Source organism: Thermobia domestica, chromosome 13 (assembly GCF_964235325.1).
Source record: "Thermobia domestica chromosome 13, izTheDome1.hap1.1, whole genome shotgun sequence".
In the NCBI taxonomy this organism is placed as follows: domain Eukaryota; kingdom Metazoa; phylum Arthropoda; class Insecta; order Zygentoma; family Lepismatidae; genus Thermobia; species Thermobia domestica.
The window spans coordinates 120,175,278-120,200,971 of NC_137466.1; the positions used below are offsets into that span (position 1 = coordinate 120,175,278).

The following is a 25,694-nucleotide window of genomic DNA, read 5'->3' on the forward strand; positions in this document are numbered from 1 at the left end:
GTTGTGAATAAGGTGGACCAAAAATTTACGACAGTTCCGATCGTTTCTGTATGCACAGGCGCAAGACATCTTTAGCCAAATCTATTCTTAGTAACTTTAAACTTCACAAATTGAATATTAAGGCAAGAACATAGAAAACTGTTCCAATGAAACAACAGACCAAGAACAACGTGTAAAAAAAAACGTGCCGTGTAATGTACAGGAAGTGTCTCCGAATAGTGCTTGTCGTTGACGTTCCAAGTGACCTTCAAATATCCAAGAACGAACATTTTATCAATCCGCAGACCCTGTTCTTGTCATTTGACCATAAATTCTAGAAAAAAGCAGAGTTTTCAAAGCAATACCTCGTGTGGCAAGCCATGGACGCAGATGGAATCTGTCCGAACCCTTTATTTCAGAGAGTACCATCAATGCTCAAACCTATTTACGAGAATGTGTTATAGATCGCCTGATTCCCCCCCCCCTCCTTTTTTAATACCCTGCATCATGATCTAAGTGACGTTTTGTTCTCGCCAAATATGGCAACGTCACGTTATGCTCGTGTGGTTAGGGATTATCTCCGCAGTCAAAGTATTGATTTTGTGGAGAAACAGGAGAATGCCCCAAATGTACCAGAAACCAAAGAGAATGAAAAGTTTTGGGCTCTGTGCAAACAAGAGTATGTTAGACGAACCAAGCACCCAGAAACTATTCGTGGCTTCGAACTCGTGTATTTCAACATCAGCAAACACATTGCTGCCGAGCATGGTAAAACGATCATGTGTCATGTCTGGGAGGTACTCCATGCTACTGGCACCTAGGGCGTTCGACAGGCTTTGCGTGCAAGGAAACAGTAGTGATATGTGTAAAGTACCTGTATACCTATTTTGTCAAACATGTATGATTTCGATGTGAATATATTTGTGATTTGTAAAGCGCGCCTTATTTCTCAAGCATGTTTTATTTGAGTATTATGATAAATAGCTATAACTATCCAGTGGCTGTGGCTTAATAATACACGCATGTTTCCACTTGTTTGGTAGCAGTAGATTTGATTTGGCAGTGAAGTTAAACTGTCCTATTTCATCATTAATTAATCATTATTCAACTATTCTATTTCATCGTTAAGAGGCCGCGGTCGCTCAGTGGTAGAGCGTTCACCTCTGCTGTTTAGGGTCCCTGGTTCAATCCCAGCTCGCGCCAAGTAAACTTTGTGGTGGACAAACACCGTGTGCGTGGGTTTCCTCGGTGTTGTCCCATTTCCTCCCACTTTCTTGATTCCACCATTTCATTCATTTCTCATTATCACCTCTCCTTTAGCCTAGCCGGCATAATCGTGGAACGTAAAACTCAAAGATTTCATTTTATTTCCTATTTCATCGTTAATGAATCATTATTCGTAAATTTTGACAGTTTTGCCCATTTTGAACATGGACAGTGAGTCGACAAGTTTTGCTGACAGCTATTTAATTAGTAATATGAGTTAAAAAATTCGCAGCTTCCCAATTCTATGGCCAATGCTGATTCCCACTACAGTTTGTAATAAATTTCTGTACAATTTGTGATAATGTACTTTAACAGAATTTTAATATTGAACTTTACACCGAAATCTATGTCTTCAGTCACCCAACTTCACCTAAAAGAGAAAGATGAAACAATAAGTTCTTAGAGACTTTTAAATTTAGCGTAACGTGTATTTTAAAAGAAAATTCATTTACAAGTGGATATTGCATTCGTTACACTTTAAATCAAATTTCATGTTTCAAATTATCTGAAGTCACAGTGATATAAAGATAGTCACGTACAGTATTGTAATTACAGTTTTTTTTTTTTTTTTTTTTAATAATTTTGTTTCCTGATTAAATTCATAACAGAAAATATTCCTTTGATGTAAAAGAGTTACCTCAGTGTCTGATTATCTATGAAGTATTTACTTTGCAAAGAACGTGACCTATAATTATTTTAGTAGTGCAAGTGTGTTTATTCAAGCAACAAGAATAAGTAGATTTCTTCGTGATAATGAAAATGTATGTGATTTCAATGTGAATACGATGAAATAGATAATTTATTAAATAAAAAAAAATATCATTTATTTCATCATTTGAGAATGTCATATTAAAAATACATGAAATGAATTATTTGCATATCTAGTGACCACTACAAACTTCATCAGCACTCAAATGTAAATTTTCCATATCTTATGAATTCCATTTTTTTGTGCATTTGACCTGTAAATGATTTTACAGGTTTGTAAAGATATCAGCATAGAAAGATATTCTGTACTTCATCTGAATTATCTTCCAATAAATTTTGATATTTTCAAACAGAACTGTGTATGTTAACAAATCTTGTTTATTTAAAATTTGGCAATTCCAAATTATAATTCTCTACCATATTTTCAAAGAATTTTGACTGTCATAATAAATTTTACCTTGCGAAAACTGATTTGTTTTTTGAGAAATGGGTTAATTTTGGAACTGGGGGGCCAAAATCCGGTAAAATCACCATGTTTACACGGGACAGGACATTTGGGCGCGGACGTTTCGGCGCTGCCGTTTGGGCGCAAAGCCGTTTAGGCGCCAGACGTTTGGGCGCGAGGTACATAGTAAAAATCACAATTTACAACATATAAAGTAAGCTAGGCACTGAAAACTAAGCTCGAATCAAGATATATACATTTCCTACACTTCTATCTTTATCTCACCTCATTTATCTGTATATTTTCTATCTCTATCTTATTTATTCATCTAAATTAATTAGTTTAATGCGTTTGTGGCATTTGTTGCCTAACCTCATCATCGATTGATTTTTCGCTTGTTCACGATTCTTGTACTTCTGATCTAATGTTGATCTAATTTTTATATTATATAAGAAAGCTAGGAAATGAAGGAATCAGACGAACTGTTAATAATTTTCTTAATGTTAATTAAAACATATTGATTTAATTTTTGTATTTTTCAAAAAAGTTAACAATTACATACTTATGAATATTAAAATTATTTTCCTTTCGTATTACGTTTGCCAAACTCTTCTCTTCCTTAAGTTCAATAAAAGATTTCCGCGCACTCGAGTTGAGGGAAGTGGCCCCGTGTAGCGTAGTCGCTAACGCTCTCGCCTTCGGTGCGAGCGGTCCCGGGTTCGATTCCCGGTGGGGGCACTCAGTCGAAAAAGTGTAACACGCTCTTTCAGGCCAGTCACCCTGAATAAGGTTTTCCTCATTCACACCAGGCAAATGCCGGGGTGGTACCTAATTTATAAGTCCAGGCCGCTTCCTTCTTTCCCTTTCCCCGGATAGTGTGCCCCTCAAACATGACGGGCTAAATGGCCTTAGATGCCGAGAGCCCAGAAATCTAAAAATCCTAATCGAGTTGATATTTCGCATACTGGGTGTCTAAGACATACTTCGCATACAGGGTGTCTAAGACATTGATTTTAGAAACTGCACTATGCCGTATTTCTGGTATCACTTTTTATTATTATTATTATTAACATTCCAATATAAAAGTCAAAACTTAACACACTTTTTTTTCGTCCCATTGTAAGCATTTAATCTGCAGTAAAGAAAGTGGCGAAAGAAAAAAAAAAGAACAATTTCAAAGTGAAAAATAATAGTTAAATGTACATATATTGGTCATTTAGCCACTAGAAATGTGTTTGACATTCACACTTATTGCATAACTACAGTAGAAGACCTGCTTTAAGTTTTTTAGTGGAATAGGCTCACTATGTATGTAATGCAGTCAATCATATCTAGTCTGGTCTACTTACGTTTGGCTTGTAAAGTTATCAAATAAAAAGCACACTTAACTTTGGTTGAAACTTAAATTTACAAAATTTAATTGTTAATTCAATTTTGAATTTTTAGAATTTTGAAATTCCAGTATTTCTAATATGTAAAACAAAATCCAGTATAATTCAAGGACTTCCACTACAGTAGACATCATGTGATATCTTGATTCGAACTTAGTACCCACCGCCTAACATAATGACTTTTTAATTTAACTCGCGCCCAAATGTCCGCGTCCAAACGGCGGGGCCCAAACGTCACGTACCATGTTTACAGGAGAAATGAATTGATGTTACGTAAGTGTAGTTACTAAGTAGTACTAACATAACCTGACCTAAATTAACGTAATATAACCCAACTTAACCTAGCCTAAACCATCAAAAACAGAATATATAGTAAGAAAGCACGAAATTTAAGCAAAATATTCTGGACACCAGTTCCAAAAATATGCCTTGAGAAATATTAGCGTTGCTTTAGTTAAATGTTTTGTAATTTTCATTCGGTTTCTTTTCAAAGAACAATAGAGTACCCACGCTGCTATAAGCATACCTTAATTATATTTGATACGTTGAAGTGTAGTTGGGGGGGGGGGGGAAGAAATTTCGGACTCTGCTAACTTCAGGGGTTTTCGTAGGCTTCACCGTCTCCTCCCATTATCTGCCCTTCAATTCTTCCATAATATTTACATGCAGTTATTGTACCTCCCTCTTAGCCTAAATTGCATAACACTTAGACTTAACCTGAAGGTAATTTCATATTTTTATTCTATTTCATTGTAGTTCGTCAGTATTATACTTGTATTAATTCAATATATCATATCGTTCTTACTTTTTTTAAAATTCAAAAGAACCCTTAATTAACTACTTGTAATTTTAATGTATTTCAGTTGCTTTGAAATAAAGTAAACTTAATATGATTTTCCTCGCAGATGGATATACAGCAAGAAAATAACATTTGAAAGTATCGCCGAAGCATGCAAAGTTATCTATGCTAGCAAGAAATATGGTTTAGAGAAGTTACAGAATGAAGCCTCAAAATATGTCATGAAGAACCTTGGGCCCATTTCCGCTATTCATGTGTATGAATTGGCAGACTTAATTGATGATGTGTCACTGAAAGACTTGAGTTATGAGGTAACCGTCATACTTATGCTACATCATGATAAATTCAATATATTTTAATTCAAAAGTACAAGTTAGCATTATTATAATACTACAGGGAGTTCTCATTTTACATTCTCAAAATAATAATAATAATAATAATAAAGCAAAGTAAGGAGAGATGGTGGGTAAGGTATATCCTCTGTAATATGGACATGACGTAAAGTAATATTAAAGTTTCTTAGTTTATAATGTTAAATATACACTTAATTTGAATGTTAATCACATGACAACATTGAAATTGTTATCAGTTATGATTCAGCTGAGAATATACAAAATATCAAGTTCTGATTTTCTTGGTGAAATTAAGTACATGAGTATGAACAAAAGGGGGGATACAAAACTAACTGTTCCTCGACACCTTAGTTGCGAATATTCTTTGTTTCCTCTACAAAACCTTGGATTGAAGGACCCCTAGTGTCTTTTTTTGTGTAAGTTTTTTGCGGTCAATTCGTGTCCGTTGATTTTTTTCGTTTCCTCCCACCGTTTTTCATAATCATTTACCTTCATTAACCATCCATCTCCTTTAATGGCCGTAAAGTGGAATGGAACCCTAAATTGAAGATTTCATTTCAAAATACAACCACCATTTACTTGACCTTCAGCTAAGTATTATTTCTACGCCCACATAACTAACGACGTAAAATTTTTGGCAATTGATTTCGGAACTCAAATGGTAATTGTTTTAGTGCCTGTTAGCATATAGTCCATACAAAGGTTAGCTTCCAGTTGCAATTCTACAAAATTCAAATACGGTATTTTCGTTCCACCTCCATCCTCCTACATGAAAAAATAAATAAGTAAATAAAACTTAAAAAATCTTCAATTACACTAAACACAATTCGTACTATTGCGTGATCGTAAATAAAACTAATATTTTATCTCTTCACCTTTCTTGTACATATCACAAGTGTTTTATTTATTTATACGTATTTATGGGCATTACCGGCATCTGCGATTTTAAGCCCGTTACTTATGGGGGATGAAATCCCTCGGTGAGCACAGTCCGAGGAAGTGGGGGAAGGATCAAAGCGCCCTGGGACCTGTATGTTAGGTGCCATGCTGGCATTTGTCTGGTGTGAATGAAGAGAACTCAGGACGGCTGATCTGACAGAGTTGTTACGCCTTTTCAACCGATTAAAGGCGAGAATGTTAGCGATTAAGCTATGCCGAACCAATTAACAGAATTATAACAAACTAAAACACAGTTGACATCAGTGAATACTGAACTTTTCATAGGTATACTGCTTCTAGTTACGATAGCCTAGATAGTCTTCCACACTTAATATAAAGGTGGCCCTTATATTCCGAGCTTTCGACTTCCGAGCTTTTTTTTTCTTCCTCACCCTCTAAAGTGGTTCCATACTAGACCAAAGTAATCCATGTGAGTTGACATTGTCTCTCCACGTTATTGAATCACACTCTTTATTGTCAAGAAATCATTTAATCCAGGAAAAGATGAAAAGTTGGGCGGAGAAGCATTCAGACGGCATTTTCAGAGCAGGATCTTTTCCATGAACGCTCTTTTTGCGTCATAAGAAGTTATATTCGTTTTTCCATCTTGAAGTTTGAGATTATTTAATGTTTCAAAAAAAGTCAGCAAGATAGAAAGAAAATACAAATATGTCATCAGTAAAAGGAGTATAAATCCTACACTTAGGAGAAATATTTCCAAATCTGACGTAAGCTCGTACAGCTACTTAACATATTACCTTTCGAAAACCAACGAACCTCGGCGTGGAAAAGTAAATTAAAGTTTTATATTCTAAACTGAGGTTGTCACACAAAGCCTCATTGAGGCGAGTATTGAGAGCACTTGACTTCACAAAATTAACAACTTCAATGGTCAATGATAATGACTGCTTCAGGTTTTCTGGTAAAGTTTTTGCAGCTAAGGCTTGCATGTGAATTAATCAGTACGAATTAATAATTGTAGGAAATCTGCCATTTGCCAGTTGTATAAATCTAGACTACGAACCTAACATTGCTGGAGCTCTATCAGTACATATTCCTACAACTCTTTCACAAGACAAATAATTTTCAACTAAAAATTACTGATAGCAGAGGAAACACCAGAACTTGTCTCCAAACATTTCTCATCATCACCTCTCCTTTAGTCTAGCCGGTATAACGTGGGACGTAAAACTTGAAGATTTTATTTAATCTTCATTTTTTCCATAAGTAACAATCGTTTATGTTGTTCACCTGATCATATTCTTTACCTGATCGTTTTGCTGTTGCTCCGCGTTAATTGTACTTGTATTACATCCAACTGACATCTTAACACACTTTAATCCTTCAGATAATACACCAATAGTTTGCCTGACTCCACTATTATTGTGCGCACATTTTATTTCAACTGTCTTAATTTGTTCAATTTTGTATACACAATTGTAATAGATTCCGGAAGTTGTTTGGTTTCACTGATCTTTCAAAGATACAGGTCAACTGATTCTTCACATATCTGGGCACTATTTTATGTAACAAACTCTCTTGATAGGGTATCTCTCAGGTCTTGAACCACGCTCCTGTTATACCCGCTGTTAAAGCCTGGTATACTATCAGCTTTGTAAATATAAAATCTCTTTTGGATGATTTGAGAGATAAATTATCCTCTTTAGCATACTCTCAGCGAAATTGCCAAACCTCTTCGTTGAATTTACAACTATGCAGCGAGCATGAACCATAAAATCAAATACTATGCAGGATGTGTTTGGATGACATTGGAATGTGGTTTTTATTTTTATTTCAAGCTCTTTTACTAATTCTGATTTGTTTGATTTTATCATATTGCCATTTTTGGCCATAAAGAATGACGCTGGTGTTAGCTCAAATGTTAAAAGTTTATTAATTGAGTAGCCACAATATCTTGAAATATCAATTTTGCTCTCAGCATTAGATGTTTCCACTTTCAAATCAATAATTTTTGGCCTTTCTTTACTTTGGTGGCCTCTTCTCAGATTTCATAAAAAAAACTGTTGAAACTGGATTCATTGTACAGCTTCTACTATTATGTTCATGCCACGAACTCCTCTATAGTAATGATTACCTTGTATTGCACTTTCGACCACTTTAGGACCAAATACTTCAATTTCCATTAATGCTTCAAATATTTCATAATATTTAAGATATAGCCCAAAATATACGAGGGTTGGGGCAAAAGTCATGGCAACTATTTTTTTCTTGCAGATATTTGAGCGGATCACAAACTTCTATGTGTCGTGTGGAAGTTCTGCAGGCATAGTGTGTATACAGAAGAATAGATGGCTCTGTGATAGCTGGTAGTAGCACAGCGAGGGCTATGAAATCAGTCAGTTGGTGAGTGTCGTGCGAGATGGAAGTAACCCGTGTTGAGCAGCACGCTTACATGAAAATAGCCGTTCTCATGCGATGGAATGTCACAGTGAATTAGTGGAAGCCCTTGGGAATAATTCCGTACCATATCGAACAGTAGGACGGTGTTAGGAAAGTTTCAGCTAGGACGTGTGTCAACCAGTGAGAGGAACGTTCGGAACGACCTGTCAGTATGCAGACCGACGTGGCACGTGCCGTCATTGAGCAGCTCCTGGATGAAGACAGACGATGGATGCTACTGGAGTTGGCGGAGGCAAGTGGCATCGAGAAACGCACCGTCCACAGGATATTGCGTAAAGAGCTGCAACCACGCAAAATCGCATCACGGTGGGTACCGCATGCACTGACGGAAGTTCAAAGGTGGATGCTCTATGCAATATGCTCCGACCACCTTGCACACTGGCAACAGGACGGCGATCAATTCTTGTCACGAATAATCGCCATCAATGAATTTTGGGCCAGGGAATACGAACTAGAAATGAAACGTCAGTCCGCGGAGTGGCGACATGTTGGATCACCAAGGACAGAAGTTCCGACAAAATCCTTCCCCAGTCAAATTGATGGTGATCGTCGCCGCGTATGACGTCAGGGGTGTCATTGTAGGGCAGCTACTGCGACGTTGGGGATGGGAAGAATTGGAGCACCCATCGTACTCTCCTGACATTTCGCCCTGTGACTTGGATCTCATTCGAAAGATTAAGGAACCACTACGTGGTAGGCGGTTTGCAACACACGAGGACATTGTTAATGCTGTGCGCGAACAGGTGATTTGATTCACACATGGTGCGGCAAATGCTGAGGTGAATGGTATTCAGCGCCTCCCATATCGTTGGCAGCGTGTGGTGCAAGTACCAGGGGATTACTTTGAGGGTCTTTAGGCCCAGGTTTGTCATGTCGACTATATACGTACTGTGTTGTCATTCTTTTGCACCATGAAGGCCATATTGCCCTGTATACTACCGTAATAAATTAGTGTGTTGCGATATTTCAGTGCTATTTATTGTCCACATATGTAGTTAACACCTTGTCCTGTCGTCTGTATATGTCACATTTTTCAACCGGACTGGTATCTTCAAGAAAAAAAAATAGTTGCCATGACTTTTGCCCCAACCCTCGTATTATTATGATTTTAGTTGTATGAAATTAACCCAGTCCAAAAAAGATATTTTCAAACTTATTAGGGAACTACAACTGTAGTTCCTTGGCTAAATGGTATACTCCTTCACTCCACGGAGTTCTACACTCTTGCTTTACCTGTATCAAAAAGTCCTGAGAATTTACCATGGTTGTGTATATAGATGCTTGATTAGTGGCTGGAAAAGGGAGAATGGGAACAGATGCTGAATAGTTTTTAGAAACTTCTTTTTAGTAATAAATGAGCTAAAACGCTCCACGAGGGTAGAGCAAGTACCTCAGAAACTGCTAGTAGATAAGTCATAATTTGATGAAAATCGTGCCATTGACCATGTAAAATCTATTTTTGACGTTAAAACTGATGTTTTCGTCCCTGGAGCAGTTACTGGACATAAATTATAATCAATGTTCTCTCTTTAGGGTTGTTAAACAGCACGAGCTTTTAACAGCTTAAAATATCATTCAGTTTTAGTTGTGTTTACCAAATGTAAGACTATTCAAATCTAAGCTCTGAATTACTGTATTATGATGTACATTCTGAAATAATACTAGGACTGTGTCATGCGAACTACCAATGCCTGATTTTGTATCCTCTTGATGGTCAAAGTTATCCATGGCTGCTCGAAACGGAATACCTCTGGCTAAGTGTGTTGACAATGGGTCACAGGGATTCATCGTTAATTCCACACTTTTGCTACAAAAGAATTGTATATTCTTTGAACAGTGTCATCATAGCTACTGCATAAACCAACGTGGTTCAAATATGTTATTAAAGGTTTAGATTTGCATGTTCCCTGAACTGCCTGTCTACTACAGACATGAAATAGGGTGTTACATGTAACACATATTTCAAAACTACTGATTTTCCTCTGTCGCTTTGGTGATGGAGTATGTTATACTTTTTTATAATCTTTATTTATCTTTTTACAGATGCAGCTTTCTGAAATCCTAAAACATAAAACAAATCAAATAGTTAATCTCACATACTTAGTTTTCTTACCAAGTTTAATTAATGGTTTCAAAAAAATAAATTATATGCATTGTCAATATAAAACTGTATGTAATTCATGTAAAAATGGCGTATCTAATTTAAAATAATGTGCTAATCAATTTTGGTCCGTTGAAAGTTTGTGTTAAAAGCAATCGTTTCGGAGATATAGGCTATTTTCCACCAATGTTGCACTTTGGCTGGTCGGCCATATTGGAAGAAACCTCCCCATACCAGAAATGCGTACCCAAGGTAAAAACAGACAGGAAACAAGTTTTGAAGAGAAATTCTCTATACACTTTGTTAAACAGTCGTCAGTAGTATGGCTCCGGCACTAATACGTATTTTAAGGGAGAAGAGGATTCACATATTCCTCTCGTGCGAAGAACGGGTATTTCAGCTAATAATATACGAAAATATGCTACATTTGCGATATGAAGCACAAACTACATTAATACTCATGTTCGTGGCTAAAGAGCGCGCGAGAAACGAGTAGATCACGATTGGCGGCGTAGTTCATAGTCTCTTGGTCAGACAGCTCCCGTCGCTGTCAGTTAGCAGAAACTAGAGACTCAATCATTGGTTGAAGTGAGAAAGATTGACAAATGTTCAGGACTAACTTAGTGCACGAGCGACTCTAAACTTTTTTTCTTTCGGTACTTGAAGAGATAAACGAGTAGAAAGTAAAGTAGATATTCAAGAAACTAAAAGTATAACTTGACTTCTTGTTCGCTTTCAAAAATTTTTCATGGATGAAAGATTAATAAAATATCTACTGATAAAAATCATCACAGATTTTCTTTAAAATTCAAGTCTGGGAATTGTCAAACCACAAAAGAGTTTGAACTCCCATCTTACTTCTTCAAGTAAGTGGTTAAGTTTGCCCTATGCAATGATGCACTGTCATCGGTAAATTCCTTGTCATCCCGCGACAGCATGCCTATTTTAAAGAAGGGAGCCTATTTTCGTGTATATCATGGAATTACTTCGCATAAAATGAGGTTGCTACGACCTTTCTAAATTGCATGGCACTTACGCCGCCACATTTCAGTGTATGATAGAGGAATTGTCCATCCACTGTCGACCGGTGTCCGAGAATTTCGGAAAATGTGTTTTCATCCGAGAATGGAAAATGGTTCCAAAAGTGTTGTGGCTGCTGCACGTGCTGATGGCCCACTTGCGTCTTCTTGTAATCTTTAGTTCTGTAAGTGCAGCTTTGTTTTTGTCGACGCGTCGGTACATTCCAGCACTATGCAAAAACCACTAGACGGTCCATGCTAATCTGTCAATCTGGATTTGATGTAAATGGTGGATATAGATGACTGGGTCCTTGCACTCCGGAGGATCTCTCTCTCATTTTAGGTATGGTGTTGGGCCTGGTCGACCCGATCTTGGGTCTGCGCATGTTTTCTCATTCTGTTTGAACACTATAATCCTATTAACAGTTGCTATTGCTATACGAAACACAGTACTGAGGGTGCACACTAACTTTACTAATTCCTAATGCCCATTGATGCAATCTATGGTAAAATCCAACAGCTTCTCGCAGTCACATCCGCTGGTCATGGTAGCACTTGTACTGAATGATCATACCATTATAACGGAATATTCACCGGCTGTTCGCATTTATTTGGCGTTTCCAAGAAATCTTATTACCCTGCGGTGGGTGGATGTCGATTTACTTATGTCAGGGTAGTATATTTAACGTTCGAAGAAAAGGATCATCTTCGTTATCATTCAGTTTGGAAGGAAGGATTTAACAACTTCTAGTTTCTACATTGATCTTTAACAATGACTCGTATGACCTATGGAACCCGGAGGCTCAATGTCGCATTCACAAAAGCTCTCCAATTATTTCTGTCCTTACTCATCTGGATCTAGATTTTACTTATATTCCTGTTTCTTCGGAATCCATCTTAATTTTGTCCTCCTACCTGCGTCTAGATCTTCCTAATGATCTTTTTCCGATTGGATTTTCCAATTAAAAATTTTGAAATCTTTCCTACTTCCTTCTATTCTTGGTTCATGGCCTGCCTATCTAAAACATAATGACTCGGAGTAACGATCTTAGATAAATAGTGTAAGTTATGCACTATTTATATGAAGTTTCCGCCATTCCCCATTCCCGTCCCTCTTAGATCCGAATATTCATCTCAGATGTTTATTTTCAAATACTTTGAATCTGTGTTTTTAAATATTTTCCCAGATCAAGCGACCATGTTTTGCAATCATACAGCACAACATGCACAATTATCGTTTTATATATTTTAAGGTTCAAATTCTTCGCCAGGATTCTACTGACAAAGAGTTCAGACTGAATAATAACACGAATTCTCTGCTCTCAGTCGACATTTAATTTCTTCGTTGATATGGCTTTGATCTGTTAATGTTGATCGTAGATATTTGAAAGTATCCATCATACTGGAAAGTATTATTTGATGGCGACGTATCCATATTTTACGGTATTATGTTAACAGCGAATTTCCTTATATATTCATTTACACAGTGAAATATTGCAAGTAATTGTTTTTTTCTTCTTGAACACTGTTTTGACATCGGAATTTGTACTTCCGGTTTCAATATTGAATACCCATAGAGCAAAGATAATTATAAATAGCAAGACCTTTAAAATATGGACTCAGAATCCGAAAATTGTAATCCGTATCAACCCTTATTACTCCATTGAACTGGAGGTGGTAGATATAATTGAATTTACCTACATAAGAAAGAAACAGTAAAATATAGGAAGAATTTTGTACTATAGTCCCTTCAGTCCCCTCACACACGTATATTCACACTTTTTTTATTTATTTATTTTATCCTAAGAAAAGCATACATTCCACGAAGTTACAAACTTAGATAATCCTTTGTATCTGAACACGAAATCAAGAGTATATTATGTTTATGATGGCTGCTACTAGCTAAGAATTCAAAGATTAGATTATTGTTTCTAGTTGTTGATTCCGTATCTAGTTTCAATTTAAATCAATATGTGAGTGAAGTTATAAGTAGATGTTCTATACATTGTTCTTTTTATGGTACAATAAGAATATACAGAACGTTACTAAAATATTAGATACATCTGTAATTTATAACACAGTCACAAGTCACAAAATTTAGCTTTTTTTTTTTTTTTTTTTTTTTTTTTTTTTTTTTTTTTTTTTTTTTTTTTTTTTACGAGTAGCTGTTTAAATGTAGGTTGGAAAATTTTGTTCTATAAAACGTCAAAGTTTACCACCAAAAATGTCTATGGTCGGCTTTAGACGCTACAAATCGGGAAGCAAAGTATGTTTCTATCGCATGGATGAAAATTCGGCGTATTTCGCACCCAAATTCGCTCTTGAAAATATTAGGAAATTTTATGATTTGGTAAAGAAAAAGTCACGAAATTTCATTTCGGAATTTTAGTAGACACCCTGATGTGTTGGCACACCTGTCCGTTGTTAGTAATGTATCATATTATGTGATCGACTGCAGTGCGTTAGGTTGGGTAGAAAAAGGCATGTGTTCTAGTAACAGACATTCGTGATGGAAAGTGGGAGACCTCTTTTAGTTCCCAACAGATCAAATTACGAATGCAGTTAGATAACACAAGTGTATCTAAGTTTCCATGAAATGAAATGAAATCTTTCAGTTTAACGTACCACAATATGTTTGATTAGGCTAAGGGAGACGATGATAAAGCAAGTGAATGATGATGGAAGAATTGGTGAAATGAGAATGTGGAAGGAAACGGGAGTTCTGAGAAAACACACGAACACAATGGTGTACACCACAAATTTACTTGGCCGGGGATAGAACCAATTACCCCACCCACTAGAGGTAAGCGCTCTGCCACTGGGCCACCGTGCCCCCTCTAAATTTCCAGCTTAAGCAGTTTGGCATAGGTGTTGATCAGTCAACTAGTAACTCTTCTTTTATGTATAAATAAGTATACCAATATTGGAAAAGGCAGAAATATAGCCGTCCCAAAAGGCCGTAATTTTCGGATCTATGAGACTACTCGCACACACAACACTTGGGGGCATCTTTGTAAGTCAGCCCATACACTTTCGAACTACCCGCAATAATTTATCGGGCGCGCTTACACGTTCTGTTACCTAGCAGTCGCATATTTTACCATAAACGACCGTCTGTAGTAGTTCTCGTTTCTAATGACTTTTCTGATATACAAGAACTAAAGGACAGTCATTGTCTCTGATTCTGAAGTGAAAGAATTTTAAATATGTAATCATTTACGATATAAAAATTATCTCCAGTTGCCATGAAATGAAATATAAAACTTATTGAAAAGTGCTTGTAACACGAGGAACTGAGCTCCCACGAACCAAATTCTAGGAAAACATTTAAAATCAGAAAAGATTTAAAATCAGAATGATTCACGGCATCTGCTTCTTTAAAAATGTTTCTTTACAAATTAAGTAGTAAAATGACATCTATCAAAAGATGTATCCAAATAAGCATTATATATTCTAAGAAAATTTACAGATCGCTGTAAGCTAAAAGAAGTCTAGGAACCAAGGCGAATTCACTATTTGAAAAAATATAATTCCCAAATAATAAATTGTGTTTTATATTTTGGTATAATTTTTAAATACTATTACATTTTACACTATAATAATAATTGTGAAAACTAGCGTAGCTTTTGAAGGTTTCATTTAAAATCTAAATATAGTGTATATTTTTACAGCAAATGCAGAATAGCTTTGATGTGGTAATGAAGAGTCCCGAATTCTTGAACATAAAACACGAAACTCTGTCAGCCCTTTTGGAGAGCGATAAATTAAATATCAGAGAGGTGGATGTAATGAAAGCTGTACTTAATTGGGCAGGTGCGGAGTGTTCCAGACAGAAGCTTGAATATCATGGACATAATCTAAGGAAAGTGTTGGATGAGGACATTAGTAAACTCAGGTTTCTAGCCCTTACAGTTGAAGAGTTTGATAGTGTTGTTGTAGATTCAGAATTGTTAACGAAAGAAGAAGAATGTACAGTGTTTAGATGTTTAGCTCTGCCAAATAAATACATTCCTCTTGGTGTTATTTGCAGCAATAGGCAGCAACGTGTCAGTTCTGAAGTTATTAGAAAGATTAATTGGATATTCAGCGTAAGTGAAAAAACCCGGCCTTGTGAGATAAAAGAACTAGTATTCATGGCTTTGGACAACGTCAGTTTATGCGGGTTGCTATATCGTTGTAAACGTTACTATGATAATTATCATCGTGGCTACCGTTGTAACCATGGTACTCAGTCGATTACTGTTGCCTTGAGTGATGGCTTTAAAGATATCATCGCACCTGTTAGGATAGAAAGTAACAGCGCAACTTGTATATCTGTCGAGTCCGCAATAAATGTGCGAACAATGTATTTTCCAGAATCAGTTCCTCTGTTCTTTGGTGTGACATACACAATAAGAATAATAGTTAGTTGTGAAGGTAACTGTTACCGTATACTTAAAGTGCCACCTGATGCGAAGTTGAGACTTCTTAGTGAAGAAACGAATGATATCCATGGTTTTATAATTAGTAAATGAGAAAAAAAGGAAGAAAAAGTAGAATATGCCGTGTATTACATACTAATCAGTCAGAATTTATATTACGTTATGGACATTTATATTGTCACTCCACTTCTACCACACCTATCTATTATTTTGTTAAGTAATACTGTCTAGTTCACTCATTTTTACTGCTTTCTTCACTATCAGGTATATTCTTGACATTACAAATTTCATTGTTACGGAACTATGCATATATCATTCAAAAACTATGAAACAAATTTCTAACATATTTATTACATAGCTCATCTCCTTTTCCTTTTTTTTTTTTTTTTTTTTTCTATGGACATCTTTGGAAGAACGAAATTCCGTGGGGCAAAACTGGAGTCAAAAAATTTAGAAAAAATATTTAATGGGATTCAAAACTTACAGAAGTGAAAAAATGCATTCAGGAATATATGAAATTATCCCTGCTTGCCAATAATCATGCACAGATATGACAAAAAGAAATAAAGACAGAATAAAAGATCATATTAGAGTCGCAAAAGATGAGGAATCAGCTATCTCGGATTATCTAAGCATTTAAATAAATCAAAACACCCATCAAGGAAGTAAACATTCTACGCTAAACCTTGTCATTCCTTGTATATAAATCTTATTTCATCAGAACGAAGGAACCAAAATTAAATTTAGATAAAGGCAGCTTAGACAAAGAGTGGGATTACATGATAAATTTCTAACCTATGTGCAAGTGAAACTTACGTCTCATAGTTTTATTAAATTTATGTTCGTGTTCAAAATCGTAGTTATCTACAAATTTACTGATCGTGTCTTACAGCTTTACTCGTCAAGAAATTTTAGTGACTCGCAACATTGGAATTAACAGGATTTTTTGTTCTTCAGTGTTTAACAACAAACTTATATTCTACATCATTTTAGATCCAATATAAAAAAAGTTGTACTTACAACTTTGTACAGGAGAAGTGGGAACTCAAATTTTATCCTAAGGAATTTCGTTCCTCCCAAGCTGAGGACAGCAAGACAAGCGGGCAAAATATATTAGAAAAATTAAATAAATCTACAGAAGAAGAAAGTTTTTTTGATTGTAGACAGTACCTTCGCTCTCAAATTTTCTTTTCGGTTGTCCATTCTGTTGTGCAGAAAAGAATTTCTACGAAGAAGTTATGGTAACTGTTATTGTCTTTGGATAAGAAACATTTTTTAATCTGAGAAGACTTTAAAGTGATGTCGATTCAGTAGTATGAAGTGAAAAAGAAGAAAAGTCTTAACGCACCAGAATTTTAATTCTTTTAAGTAGAATTTTATCAAAATATTCGTAATTAGAAAGGATATTTTTAGTTTGGTTAAAACACTTCCAGGTAAGCATCAGATGAAGTACATTCAAAAATCCATAAAATTTAATTTTAAGAATAGCGTTTAATTATATAGTTATTAATTTTTTCTCATTATTTTGATAACGAGTATCATTTCGATTTAAGTCCAAATAATTATTGTCACATTCCAGCTTTCACAATATTTAATATAAAGTAATTCTCAACTAGATAAATTGCCGTTAATTAAAACGTACGTTCTGTTCAATTATAACTTTTTTTTTTCATTTACAATTTAAGAAAGACAGTCCTCTGGTTAATGTTATTTTTGTTCGTGTTTCAATTTGTTACTATTTTTTCGATTAATACCATCGTTTGTATTGCCAGAGTTGTTCAAGTTACAAGTGTTAAGAGTTACACCTAGGTATCTAAGTATAATTTTTCAAACTGGTTTAGGATGTCTCCCATATAATAGTATACAGGGATGGCAGTTACTATTATAGAATAATAATGTAAAAAGAAATGTCTTCAGAATCGCATTTTTTTAGAACGTCTCCAGTTACGATAAATTTCGTCCAGTGCTATGTGGCCACTGTACATCAGAGAAACTTGAATTTTGCACTTTTTTGGAAGATTATTTCAAAGCAGGTGTAATGCAGTGCCGTGTCCTTGGGAGGGCGAGCGAGGCCCAGGTAAGGAGACGCAAAATTCGGGAGGAAAAAAGAGAGGAAAAATTACTTGGAATATTACTAGTATGTACTTAAATCCTCTTCCTGCTTTAGGAAATGATCCTATAATGTTACTCATGTTAGTAAAAGGCATATGCACATTTATAAAATATGTAGAAGGAAAAAAGTAATAAAAAATGCTCAAAATCAAGTAAAAGCGGGATTTATTTTTGAAAATTTTCTTACTCTTCACGCTAACCATGACGGCGCTTCGCAGATAGTCTGTCGACCTCACTCATGTGTACGGGGGCGCCGTTCTATACTTTCGCCCCGGGCGCTGATTTTCCACTTCACGGCATTGTGTAATGGTTCCAAAAATTGTTTCGGAGCATGTGTAATGGTTTCAGAAATTTATTCTTAATATGCAGTTCCGTCTCCTTTAGCTTAAAGAGCATAACATTGAGCATTAAATAAAAGATATACGGTAAAAAAAGAAAGTGCTCACAGTAAGTGAACCGATTAATGTTCTCGATTTGCTCATGGTTCGAAATTACATCCTGTCGTCTTGTTTCCATCAAAAATTTCTTCTCACTTCCCATATCATATTTCCAGCATAAAATGACTTCATATCAGTTATGTTTGCAAAAGTGTTTTTAATGATTTCGATTAAAAATAAAATATTGTAGATTTAGTATGTTCCATTAAACATAATTGTAGAAATAACAATAACAACAAGAAAATGTTAAGAGCAGTATTTAGAATTTTGTTTAGACATATAGCATTTTCGTGAATTTAATTTTAATCTTTTACGTTGCTGAATTGAGAATCATGCCATTTGTTGGTAAGTTCAGAGATGTGAAAATAACCGTGCGAAACGGAGAGACCAAGAGAAGAGAGTTATAAATTTAGAATCGTGTTTTACATACAATATTGTTATGATAAATTTGAGTCACGTATGTTGTTAACTAGCGCATTCCGTTGCTTAAAAAACTCAAAAACTCACCGCTATACAAACAGAACTTTCAGTCCTTTGCTAAAGGTCCATTCTCGAAAACAATTTTTTGTATTTTTCGTGATCTAAGATTTCTTTTCATGTACATTATTAAGTTACTTAAAAAAAAGATAAAAATCAAGTTTGTTTGTGACAACTTTCTGTGGTATAGAAAATTGTACCGCGAGTGTAAAAGAAGCCAGATAAATGTATAAAGAAAAAAAAAGTAGAACTTATACTGCACCATTGATTTACATATGGAGTTATTTTTTTATATTTCGGACATAGATGTAATGGTCCTGCTTTAGAAGACAAATGATGTGAAATCGAAGTGCTAAATTAAAGGTTAGAATGAATAAACCACTAAAATCCACTCGTAGCTTATCTAATCTTGGGGCCATGGATAAACGACTATTTTTCCTGGAAGAGGAAAGACTTTCCTCTACCTCCTGGAGCTAGCAACCGCAAACTTCACTGGAGTTCGCGAAGGAGTCAATGCTGCCAGATTTCTGAATGACCTTGTTCCTCCCTGTTTGAAGGTTTTCATATATAGATAGATAGATAGATAAAAGCTAAGTGTGTAAATACCTCTAAAAGGGTAAATATTTATTCTCAATTCCTGCAAGAGACTTTACTTTTGGTGCTATAATTTACAACTTAAGGCAGGCAGTAGGGTTATTTTCCTTTTTTTCCTCTTGAGTTTTATAAGTTTCCGGATTTTGTAAACCATAATAAAATGAATCACATCCTTGTAAATTTAAATATCATTTTTTTAAGTTTATAAAGGAAAGGAAAAAAAAGACAGTTTTGATTTAAGTCTTCTTCATCCATGAATGAGCAGTAACATATAAAAAAGTTAAAACAGTTTTTTTTTTTTCTACTGTTTTGAAACTTCAAAGAAACGAATAGAAAGAAGAGAAAATCTTAGCTTAGAATGCTTTCTTTATAAACTTAGTTTCTTATAGAACGCTTCAATTTAATGTTTATGGCCACCAATGTCAGTAGTTGTCAGTTGGTAAATTTGAGTTCTCTAGTTTCCCTCAACACATTGTTCAAAGTGATTGTAGTGTGCTGGTGTCTTAGTATTTTCTCGCTGCGTGAAAATGTCCTATTTCTTTCGGCCGTGGATTAGTAGTTCGGCGGTACCAAATGATCCGCAACCTGGCCCTTCTGGAAAGAGAAGTCCAAGTAGCACAAAGGAGGATCGTGTACTTGGAAGTGGAGCAAAGCGTCCTTATAGCGCGAAATGTACAAGTTTTTGCGTGAAGTTATTCGAAAAGGTGGAGTTTTACCTAGCAAAAACGTTATGAAGCTAACAGCCGACGCTACGCGGATTGGACTCTCAACAATAAAAAGTATTTTACAAATTCCAGATCCCAGTGTTTATCGAACGCCAAAAAAATTACACGTGAACAGAGAGCACGGCAAAATAGATTATTTTACTCGCGATTTGCTGCGACGTACGGTGTATGGGTACTATAAGAAAGGAGTGTCACCTACTGTAAGAACGCTGTCTCGAATTGTGTGTGAGAATACATCCGGGACTAACTATGAATTTTCTTATTCGATTAGAACATTACGTCGTCTGTTACATAGTATGTGGTTTTCGAATAAATCAGTGTCTAGAAAAAGCGCGAAATGTGAGTCCAATGAAATTATTTCTTGGAGATACCGTTCCGCGGGATACTGTGACGTATACCTAGACGAAACTTAGTACGAAAGCAACACGTACCAAATGAAAACTTGATCCGACGACTCTGACAGTTGCACAGTTTCAACTTCGGACAAAAAGTGGGAAAGGATCGTTATTATGCACTGTGGTGGCCGATTTGGTTTTGTGATTGTGCTTTATTTATAACCCACAAGAAAATATCTGATGCTCCTGTCGATTATCATGGGACAATAAACGCAGAAATTTAAGAGAATTAGTTTGTAAACTCCATACTAAAACGCTTAGAGGAGCCATCAGTTATTTCCTGGTAATTAATTATTGATAGATGAGGATCAGAGATGGAGATTGTGTTAGGTAAGAGTAGAGGATCAATAATTCAAATAAGTAATAAGATGGGAGGAATGAAGAGATAGTGTTGGATAATGTCCCTTGCCATAGCCGTGTAATTAATCCGAAACCTAATACATCGTGGAGAAAAGGAACCATTCTTAATTATATGCGAATCCACAATATCGCCATACCTGGTCCGGTCTCGATAATACCTGTTCTCCAAATTATTGATGAACAACTGCCTGCGAACAAAAGAAGAAAAAGGTACGCAATAGCCGAACTGGCAGCATCATATGCTGTTTTAAGATTACCTCCATATCATTGCGTATTTAACCCAATTCAAATGATGTGGTCACAATTAAAACGGACGGTAGCATTCCAAAATATGAAAGGTGAATCCCTACCGAAACTGGTATCTTTATTAAATAGTGCATTCAACAGAATTAGAGTTGACAAGTGGAAAAATTACATAAGACACGTGGAGGATATTGAAGACAGTTACAGAGATCTTCAGTCGGTTTTCAATAACTCAAGCAGAGTTTTAGTGGAAATAACAGATTCCTCAACAGACGATTCTGACTTAGATCAAAAGTAGCACTTGGCAAGGTAAGACAGTATTCCATACTTCTTAATATTCTCTTATTTTCGTAGATCATGCACCTTATAATATTTGTGGTTGATTATTGTTCAATTGAATTTTTTCTTCAAAATATTTGTATTCACGAACGGGCGAACATATAATCCCATGTTTAAACAGAATTCCCTATTTAAAAATAGTTTGCCCAATTTACTTTTAATAATTATATAATAAATTAATATATTGATATATTTTATTGCAAGTTTCTATTTTGTAATATGTTTGATAACTCTCGCTCTTGTAGAAGAATTCATATACAGTTAGAGCAGTGGTTCTCAACCTAATTTCTATTACGACCCCCATTTTATCACATCCTCTTGCCAGCGATCCCCTTATAATTTCTGGTTTGTAATAAGCTTGTATGGGATTTGTAATATACCTGTTGCGTAGATCTCACGATATCCATCTATTTCTGTAATAGTAGAATCCATTTCTTGTATATAGTGGTTACAGTAACTCCCCTAAAAGCGAATGGATTAAAACCAAATTTGGTCAGTTCATTCATATTACAAATATCGAATCCGATCCATCACACTGTTTCAAAATGGAGGCCTTTTAAAAATTTTAAAACTTTTTAATCCCTTAATTTCGGATGTATGATAATAAAAATAAAAGTAATTTTTAATTTTCGTGAAAAAAGCTTGAACAGTTGTTAAAACAAGTTATTGAGTATTTTAAATGACTTGATAATGTGCGTCACGAAGATTGAACCGGACATTGCCGCACTAGTGAAATCACACCATGCTCAGGTATCTTATTAGCTTTCAATTTTAATTGTATTTCAATATAAAGATTTTGTTGCATTTGTATTTTTCTGGTGTTTCAATATGCAGTTCTCATTAGTTTCATATCATATCTCTTTCATTTAAATTGATTTTTAAACTACTCTGCACCTGTTGAAAATATTTAGTAGACCTATCTTTTGTTGTTGTTAACAGTATGTATAAAAATTAAAATATGCCTATCAGAACAAATTTTAAAATATTTTCTGCTATTAGATTCTAATCATATTTCTCTCATCCGCGTATCTTCGCGATCCATATAAAACCCTGGGGGGTCGCGACCCCCCAGTTGACAACTCTGAGTTGGAATAATACTGGCAGTTTTGTTTTATTACCACTGACAGTTTAATATATTTCTTTTATCTTTTGTGAATCATTACTCGAAGGCCGAAAATAACATAGAAGCAGGTATCTGATATACACACCAACAAAGAAGTGAAAGTTTCATAGGTCTGAAGGTAGTCGAAGAGGAGGGAATTTCCCTGGCCATCCTAGCTACAGACCTGGTTTCGGTATGAACATCGGTTAAAACACCTGGGCGATATGTATTTTTTTTAATTAATGCTAATTATTTAACACCTATCCCTATAAAGCATTTAAATTTCTTATGGATAAATCCAAAAATTCGCCAAAATTACTTTTAAAAGTCAAGAATATAAAATTACTGAACAAGATTTTTTTTTTTTTTCGAGACGAGGTGGAAAAGAATTCTTTGAGAATCGAGACGAGACTTCTCCAGACTTAACAAGGCGTCTCTTCTCGTGGGCAACACTAGCCAAGACTGAGTTAACTCGTTTTCGTGCCTCCCAAACCAGTAGCCTTACTTAAGTGAAAAGAGACCACATATCAGAATAATATATAGCAAGTCCTAAACATTTCTTTAATATCGCCTATTAATTGGCTTCAATGATCAGAACCATAAACCCATCCCAAACCACTAACGTTAGGATACTTTTTGATGTAAGACATTAGCAAGCGATTGCATTATATTAATTTCAATACAATAGTAGAGTATTTACATACATCATTTTCACAATAACCTGTTTTAAATTTTGTTTTAAGTTTAGTTTACTGACAGCTTTATCAACCAACTGCTAATCAAATTTGCAACTTTCTGATATTTTGCATTAATGTTTGTTTTTAATTACCTGAGACGTTTTGTTTAATAAAACTAAAATTATATGTATAATATTATAGATGACGACCCCATTTTCCCTTCTCAGCAACGGAATTTAAAATAATAATAACTTCAGGGATTCCTGAGATAATCTATTCGTAACAAAAACTATTTGAACCCTCTTTTACTCTCTTATAGGAAATATTTCAAGAACATCTTTTCTTAATTTTTGATTTTGTGACAAAGGAACATTCTGTACAAATTCATGTTTCTACCTTTAATAGTTTGACTTAGTTATTGATGAGTAAGTCACTTTAATCTTTTTTATATAAATAATAGTGTAGATAAGTTTTTTTTTTTTTTTTTTTTTTTTTTTTTTTTTTTTTTTTTTTTAATGAATGATTCGCGTTGAATTTTGATGTTTTCGCCCTATTTGAATTATGTTGTAGGCACTGGATCATTTTCCATTTTTCTTAGACCATTTTTCCATCACACAATTTACGTGTAAATATATTTCTAGTACGGTTTTCTCAATGGTTTGCTAAAGAAGAGAAAAACATATGGTGTCCACACATTTTCAAGAAAAAATGTGTCAACCTTGTCCCCCAGCATGTGCGCAAAAGACTTTTGTGGTCACTTGTGGTTATGCTTGCGGAAGGGTCTGTTTCTTACAAAGGGTATGGGTAAGGAACCTTTATCGATGGCCGCGACTGTAAATGGTTTTTCCTCTGTTTTAATATTATATTGTCTCGTATTCAACTTTTTCATTTCACTTGCGCCATCTGAAGAAGGACCACGTTTAGGCTTGAAATATAAAGACCTTCAAACAAACGCTTAGAATGGTACGTTAAATCGTTAAATTTGTAAATATTGGTTTAAAAAAAGAAAAAACAGGCGTTGATTTCAAAGTATAAATGTAAAACATTTAGCTTTTCTTAAAAATTAAATAAATAATCAAGTGAACAAATCCTCTTGCTGGAGACTTTACTTGAATTGGCCTAATGTGACTTATAAACAAATTTAAAGAAATATGATGAAAATCAAGATATTTTCTACCAAATACAAAAAGAATTTAATATGTAATTCCTTATATATCATTATTCTGTAGAGTCTTTCCGGATGTACTCCTAAGTTGATATATAAAAACCATCCTACTTTCCTTTATGACATATTTTCACTCGCATTTGCAGATAGCACCTTCTGTGCCATGATTATACAACTAATTACACATGTTATGTATCAATTAAGTATTCGTTATTTTGATCCTTATTAAAAGAATCGTGCTTATTGCAAATAAAACTTACGTGCCTATGGTGTATTTTCAGTGCGTATTAATATACTTTAAATACTTATTTTTATTACTTTTGTGGTGTGTAATGTAAGTGCCATTGTATTTTGAATTTGCTTAAAATAAAAGTACTGTTCAATATTGTCTATGCCTTAACTAACAGATGAATTTACTTGAATATTATTGATGTACCGTATATTAAGTATGTATTAAGTGGTATCTTGGAATCCGAACTTAATCCATTACAGAATCTCGTTCAAATTTCAAGACAATTTTAAATAATAAAAACTGAATTAGTCCGTTCCTGGGGATAACGAATGGTAATAATATATGAATAAAAATGTAAATTAATAAAAATAAAAATTAAAAACCTGTATGTACCTTAAAAAGGATGACGCGTATATGGAAGTTGGAGGAAAGCAGAAAGATTATATTGGTAGGTTGGAAACCGAATCACCTTCCATGATAACATCATGTAACTGCATTTTTGGGTGAATGTACAGTCAGCGACAAAAGTTCTTCCCGTTTGATGAAATTAGTTTCGTAAATAACTCAGATGAAAGGACAATTTGAGTACAGTTTTCGGTATTTAAAAAAAAATGTAATTTTGTGTACGTTCCAGCCTTGAAACTCGGTGAAGCGGTGTACGTACCACCGTTATTCCAAAATAAATTGTACCAAACAAATAGAACTTTTGTCGTTGACTGTACACACAAACACACATGAAAACATGTTAGGTGTTCTAATTTGCAGGTTAAAACTTGTTCGAATTTTTCGTTTGGATTCCAAGTTATTCGAGCTCAGGGGCGTTCGGATACCAGAGGTAATAGTGTACTTTTTTTTTAAAAAAATCACTTTTGAAGTATGTAATAGTCGTTCCATCGTATTCTCAATTTCCTTAAGATAAAAGTACTCTTGAACATTGTCTATGTTTTAACTAACAACTGAATTATTTTTGTACCAATTTATCTCAGTAATAATT

At 34.8% G+C, this 25,694-nt stretch overlaps 1 protein-coding gene and 1 non-coding gene across 5 annotated transcripts in view; both read left to right on the forward strand.

The window, feature by feature from the left end:
* Window positions 1-25,296, forward strand: part of LOC145668454 (BTB/POZ domain-containing protein 6-like) — a 75,615-nt gene extending 50,319 nt beyond the window's left edge. For all 4 annotated transcript variants that reach the window (XM_081736334.1, XM_081736335.1, XM_081736337.1 and 1 more), the window contains 2 exons: window positions 4,695-4,899; window positions 15,093-25,296. In XM_081736334.1, coding sequence (XP_081592460.1) covers window positions 4,695-4,899; window positions 15,093-15,935 — 1,048 coding nt within the window. In that variant the 3' untranslated portion in view covers window positions 15,936-25,296. The remainder of the gene's footprint in view (window positions 1-4,694; window positions 4,900-15,092) is intronic.
* On the forward strand, window positions 3,063-3,136 carry TRNAR-UCG (transfer RNA arginine (anticodon UCG)). The gene has a single exon. It is a non-coding gene; the product is annotated as a tRNA-Arg (tRNA).
* Window positions 25,297-25,694: the final 398 nt, after the last annotated feature.